At 29.3% G+C, this 6,871-nt stretch overlaps 1 protein-coding gene across 1 annotated transcript; it reads left to right on the top strand.

Moving 5' to 3' along the window:
* The first annotated feature begins 690 nt into the window (after positions 1 to 690).
* On the top strand, positions 691 to 2,710 carry LOC101505180 (large ribosomal subunit protein uL6-like). Its single transcript, XM_004490466.4, has 3 exons — positions 691 to 1,141; positions 2,137 to 2,259; positions 2,383 to 2,710. The coding sequence occupies exons 1-3, from the start codon at positions 770 to 772 to the stop codon at positions 2,464 to 2,466; spliced, it is 579 nt and encodes a 192-aa protein (XP_004490523.1). The 5' UTR covers positions 691 to 769; the 3' UTR covers positions 2,467 to 2,710.
* The last annotated feature ends 4,161 nt before the right edge of the window (positions 2,711 to 6,871 follow it).

Raw genomic sequence — 6,871 nt, 5'->3', positions numbered from 1 at the left:
CACGTTTGTGAATTCTTCAAATATTCTTATATTTATAATTGTAAAAAATATATAAAAATAATTATGTTCTACATCTAATAAAAATCAAGTTTATTCGGCTTTTGATTTATTTTTAACTGACCTTGGATTTTTTTGTGATCTTATTTAAATTTAAACAACTCTATTAGAAAATGATATAATTACAAAGAAATATGAATACTAATTGTAAAAATTTATACACAACAAATCAATCACAAACAATAATTTGTATGATTATTAACTTATAAAGAAAGTTAAATTTTATAGTTTAATTTCTACGTACTGACTGTCAATTTAACAAACATTCATGTTTGTATCATTTGAAATAGTTAAAATAAAAATAAATAATTTAAATAATTTGATTGTTGTGATAGATTGACAATAAAAAAAATAATTATACGATAAATGTATATAAATTAAATCTTAAAATTTAGAACCAACGATCAATTATGATTGGGTAAAACTGTAAAAAATAAATTATTTTATTTTATTATTATTAATATTATTATTATTATTTATTATTATTATTTTTTTTGAATCAATTTTCTACTTAGTTCTTTTATACAAAACAGTTTCACTTTCAGGCCCAACATAAAAAAAAACACCAATAGGCCCAATTCAAGTAAACCCAATAATTCACCTTCCTCTACCATATATAAACCCTCTTTTTAGGTTTCTCCTAACCCTAACCAAACCTCTCCCAAATCACCCACAACCTCCGCGTGCACCTTCCTGCCGGCGACAGAGCGAGATGAAGACCATTCTCTCCTCCGAAACGATGAACATCCCGGAAGGTGTAACCATCAAGGTACACGCTAAGGTGATCGAGGTTGAAGGTCCACGTGGCAAACTTGTTCGTGATTTCAAGCATTTGAATCTCGATTTTCAACTCATTACTGATGAGGATGGAAAGAAGAAGCTTAAGGTTGAAGCTTGGTTTGGATCTCGTAAAACCTCTGCTGCTATTCGTACTGCTCTTAGTCATGTGGAAAATCTCATTGCTGGTGTTACTAAAGGATTCCGTTACAAGATGAGATTTGTTTATGCTCATTTTCCTATTAATGCTAGCATCACTAATAATAACTCCGGCATTGAGATTCGTAACTTCCTTGGTGAAAAGAAGGTACTTTTATTTTTCGTTTAATTTTGATTATATTATTATTAGTGTTATTGTTTTTATTTTAGTATAAGAAGACTGTGCTTTTTGGTTAATTCTGCAATTTATTAGTTATTCAGTTTTTGGATATGCTTATTGTTTTTAATTGATTATGATTTAGTGGTGCCATTCTGTAATTGCTATTACTTTGAGGTTTATTGGATTTAATGTTGACCCTATTATTATTCAGTTTTAGGTTTTATTTTAAATTAATTAGGTTTTTGGACCAACTATGTGTGTTTTTAGATGAATAGTGTTATTCATGTTTCTTATCTTGTGAGCATTGTTATTGATTGTGGATAGTGAAAAGCCAAAAATCTCCATATAAAGCTTCTATTATTGCATTGCACTGCCATACTTCACAATTTAGCTATGGTGGTTTTAATTAAAGCCGCATTGCAATCCAACATGTGGTTTTCTTGGCTAATATTTAACAACACTGATTTTGAGAACCCATGTTTCTTACTCTATTATATGTTCATTATTGTATTTGTTATTTGGTGTTTGTTGTATTTGGTTTGCTTTTTCACAGCATTTTAACTCATGCAATGTGATTTTTAGTATGATGTTTGTTTTTGTCACTGATTCATTTAATAGTTATTGTGATTCTGGATATCAAAATCATGTTTGTATTCTTTTTATTTATGCTGTAAGGTTGTGATTATATTATCGCTTTTGCTTTGAGGGGCTGGGATGATCTAGTGTTTTTTGTAAATTATTTATGGACGAGTAACATTTGATTTAATTAGAACTTAGGTTGAACCAGCTATGTTTATATATCTATGAAATTTTAGGATTAATTTATCAGAATTGCTTTTATCATACTTACTGTTGTATAACGAGTTGAGTCTGTTTTTCAAGAATTACTGTTTTGATTGAATAGATTTCCCAAATGTATGTAGTTAGTTGATTGTCATATTGGATTTATCTAATCTAAATTTGTATGTTTGTCATATTTGTAGGTAAGGAAAGTAGACATGCTTGACGGTGTTACTATTCTTCGATCTGAGAAGGTGAAGGATGAGTTGATTTTGGATGGTAATGATATTGAGCTTGTTTCCAGATCTTGTGCCCTCATTAATCAGGTATGCAGTTCTCTTCTATCCATATATACATGTTTGCCTTATAATAACCATTATCAATTCCTCTTGCTTTTTTGTGATGTAATTTCTTACTCTGAATTTAAAATCTTTCTTTGATTGTAACAGAAATGCCATGTGAAAAACAAAGATATCCGTAAGTTTCTTGATGGTATCTATGTCAGCGAGAGGTCGACAATATCTGAAGAATAGATGGTGGGCAAGTAGGAATATTGATATTAGTGTGATTTTCTCATCTACTTTAATTGTTTACTGTTTAGTGCTGTCTCTTAGGTGACAGTTCTTTTAATTTTGGACTGAATTCACAATTTTGTGTTATCTATTTTATCATTTTGGAAGATGTTATTTATAAATTTTATTACATACATTGTCATGGAATATTTTCTTTGATTTGGCATTTTCACTTTATTTAAAATTCAACATCTCAATTTTTGCATTTCTCTTCTGGTCTATACAAAAAAATTTCATTTATTTTGAAATTTAAAACCAAAATGTATGTCTAAAATTATCATTACAATGTTATGTGGTTTAATGTATTTTATTTTGCAATTATCATTCACTGTATCTCTCTCAAAATGATGAACGTGAAACATGGGTTTTGTAAGCCTTGGTCGACCTTAAAATAATTGCAATGATGGCTAAACACTAAATAATTTTATTAATTAGGATTATGTTAGGAATACCACTGAGGGTATGTCTCTAGATGGGCTCTACTAGGGATGTGACTCGGCGTATAAAGGTTGTTGGTTATTCATATGACAGTAGCAGGGGTGACTCATTGTGATTTTGATTCTGTTGATTTCACTTCAAAACTTGCACTATATAATATAATGTAGGAAATTTATTCTAGAGATGCCCTTTAAATGACGAGCATCTCAAGTCCCAACTGGATGGAATTTTAGGATATAACTTGTCTCCTCTAAAACAGATAATGAAGAAGGAATGGTATGTGTAATTTCTGTTTTTATCATATAAAGATAAGATTATTATAAGAGTGCTGGTTGAAGTATGGATTTTGGTTATAGAGTCAGAGTCCCTAGGATTTGAATCCGCATGAAAAAAACGGAAAAGATATTTGAACATCACAATTGATTGCATGCACCGTATTTTTCTACGGTTTTAAAGTAACAACTGACCACAAATTGTTTCATCATCAAGGATCAAACATGAATAGTAGTCGAGTTTTCTTAAGGAAGCGTGTTAACCACATGGGCCACCATGATAAAGTGTTGATTTGATGTTTAATATTTAATAACATTGTTTTATCAAGAATTTTTTTTTTTAATTTATTCAACATTTCAAATTAATTTTTAAGAATCCTGATTAGAATAGAATTCCCATCAAGTATTTGTCATATTATTTTTTAGGGAATATTCATTCTTGTCTCTAACAAAAAGTTTAGAACCTAGTTTGGTCTAATAAAAAAACACAACTTTTAATATATGATAAAAATAAATTATAACACTTTAATCCATATATCATTGTCAATTTCCCTAGAAAAGGAGTTTTCTATGTTGATGTGCTTGTTTACTCGGAGGTAAATTTGTCCATGTTGCTATAAAGCAATATCTTGTAAGAAAATTATATTAGAATTAACCAAGTGTTTGTCATATATTTTTATTTTCTCTTAAATGGCAGGGTTCAATGTATTTTATTTTATTTTAGGAAAAAGTTTACCGCATTTCATTGATAATTATATGATCAATTCATTGAGGTTTGTCGACTAATATTAAAAATTAGTTATAGAGGATTTTTTATTTTTTATTTTTATTTTTAAATAACTCAATTTTCAAAACAATTTATCAATATACTCTAATTTGAAAACTATATATTAAACTATCCTAATTTTTACTATAATTAAAAATTACTATTTGCAAAATTAATTTCTTAAAGGAAGTTCAATTTGTAGTGACGATTTAGTACTGTATTTGATTCTTTTTTAATTTATTTTTTTAAATAGAGAAGTCGCTTTCGTAAAAGGAACTTCTTATACAATTGTTTTATAGTTAATGGAAAAATATATATATATATATATAATTAATATAATTCATTAAAATTCATTTATAAAAAATAACAACACAAATTTTATGGACAACCTTATTTGCTTGTGTTTTAACAATCTCAACACGAGAGTTTGCATAAAATATATCCCTACAATTGCAAAAAATGTCTTCGAATTCCAACATATTAATCTTATTCGAGTAGAAACAATCAACATTTGTTTTAGAGTCTAATTCGAAATCCACAAGTCCAAATTGCAAATCATGTACCATTTAGTTTTAACAAGGATAAAATGGTTATATTACCCACTTAATTACTCTCCACCGAGAATTAAGCATCGATATTACATTTCACTCTATCGGCTCTGTTCACGTATTGCATGCAGGTGCGGATCCAACAAATATGATGCATTAAGTTTAATTAAAAATATTTACCCAGTCAAAATAAAAAATAAAAATATTTACTGTATATGTTCCAAAGTACATTATAAATCTATTAAAATTTAGAACGTCTCCAGCATGTTAAAAAAACCTATAATTTAATCTACACAACTTTCACCCATTTTCTTGTAAAATATAAAAGATGCATCTTTTTCTTATGTTTAATCTTGACTATATATCAAATTGAGGATGTAGTTTAAACACTTTAATTACGTCAGAAATTTTATATTTTAGAATATTCAGACGACCAAGAAACTTCACTCACACATTAGCACACAAAAATATTTTTTTCTTTATTATAACATTTTATGTTTTTCAAAATTATTAGTTTTAAAATAAAAGAGTTTTAGGTAAACATCTTAATAAAGAAATTGAGGTATTATTCACAAATGCAATAAAAATGTCGTTGTGTAAAAGTACAAAGAAAAATCTTGCATTATTTTATGTTTTTTATTTATTTATTTTTTTATATAACAACCTTACTTTATTTGAGATGAAATAACTTTCAACAATTAATTTTCCTTGCCACCGCTTTGTTTGCATGATTTAGAAATGTTTTTTTTTTTGTCACTGATTGTAGGTCTCAGAGTGTTAGCCGTTGTACCCCCCATTTAAACTTATATCCCCCAATTTAATGTTTTGTTAGTGAAATACCCAAAATAACCTTAAAAAAAACCAGTAAAAGTCAAAATAAGAAAAAATCAAAACAGTTTACCCCCACACTTGAAAAATCCAGAAAAGTGAGTTTTTCGGAAAAAAAAGTTTTTACCGGAAATTTCAAAAATGAAATTTCCGGGAAGGTTCATCGGAAAATTGAAAAATTCGGTATGCATTTTGAACTACCGGATTTTTCAAATTTCCGGTTTGTTTACCGGATTTTTCAAATTTCCGGTTTGTTTACCGGAAATTTCATTCCTTTTTGAAGTTTCCAGTACACTGTGTAACTTTTTGTTTTTTTTTTTTTTATAATTTTTTTATTGAATTTTGTTAGTGAGGACCAGAGGAGGAAAAACTGACGGTGATCATTCGCAAGTTCTGCCTCATACACAATCAAATATGAGAGCTGCTGTTGAAAAAAGGAGAAAGAGAAATGAGGTATGGCAGGCGCCCTAGGATGAGCAGCCCCAGCAAAATCCTATGTTTAATGCAGAACAGGATGAGCAGCCCCAGCAAGATCATGTGTTTGATGATGAACATGATCAACAACAGTAACAGTTTGATGATGAACATGGTCAGCAACACCAGCCTGAAGAACCCATGTTTCCTGGACGTCCTTATGATCTTTCTATCCTTAAAGATTATGAGCATCATATTGCAATTAATGTGTGGAATGAACATGTTAGTAAATAATTTATTTTATTACATATTATAATTTATTTGTAGTATAAGATTATAATATATTTGTAATTGTGTTATTTTTAATTAAACAGGATAGACGTGCCTTGAAAGTTGTTTCGAATGGCAAAAAGCAAGACAAATTCATTGATATTAGATATCATTTACCTGCTCAAATAGATCATTGGATTAATATATCTGAATTACGTCCTCTGAGAAGATGTAGTTTACATATGATTGACGGTAATATGATATCTGTTTTTGCTGAAAGATGGCACGCATAGACTAGTTCATTTCACCTGCCATTCGGTGAAATGACTATTACTCTTGACGACGTCAGGGGTCTTTTGAGCATCCCATGTACTGGAGAGTTTTTCACACCTCCCGCAAATGTCAATGAAGATTTGGCAATTGCTGCTGCTGTTGAGTTGTTGGGAGTTGCATATGATGAAATTGTCACTGAGACTATGACCAATAAAGAGGCCTCGTATAGTTTTGAGTGGTTGAAAGAGGTATTTTTTAAGAAACTTCATGAACGAAGATATGACTATGCAGCTAGGGCATATCTACTTCATTTGGTAGGGTGTACCATTCTTGCTGATAAAAGTTTTACACTTGTATATGCAAAATATCTCTTTCTGTTTCAAGATCTTGATAGTTGTGGTAAATGGGCATGGGGATCGGCTGCACTTGTCGTGTTATACGACTATCTTAGAGATAGTACATTGCCTGCAACCAAACAGATTGGAGGATATTTATCTTTATTTCATGTACTATTATATTTATTATATTTATTATACTTATCATTATTTTTGTAATTA

Source organism: Cicer arietinum, chromosome 2 (assembly GCF_000331145.2).
Source record: "Cicer arietinum cultivar CDC Frontier isolate Library 1 chromosome 2, Cicar.CDCFrontier_v2.0, whole genome shotgun sequence".
Classification (NCBI taxonomy): domain Eukaryota; kingdom Viridiplantae; phylum Streptophyta; class Magnoliopsida; order Fabales; family Fabaceae; genus Cicer; species Cicer arietinum.
Note: the sequence above shows the minus strand (reverse complement) of the source record. Positions and strands in the feature narration are given on the sequence as shown.

Excerpts from the sequence above, each read along its gene's own strand:
- LOC101505180 (XM_004490466.4), top strand. The coding sequence starts at position 770 with ATGAAGACCATTCTCTCCTCCGAAACGATGAACATCCCGGAAGGTGTA. Across the intron at positions 1,142-2,136 it reads ACTTCCTTGGTGAAAAGAAG|GTAAGGAAAGTAGACATGCT; the intron begins GTACTTTTATTT and ends TCATATTTGTAG. Across the intron at positions 2,260-2,382 it reads CTTGTGCCCTCATTAATCAG|AAATGCCATGTGAAAAACAA; the intron begins GTATGCAGTTCT and ends TGATTGTAACAG.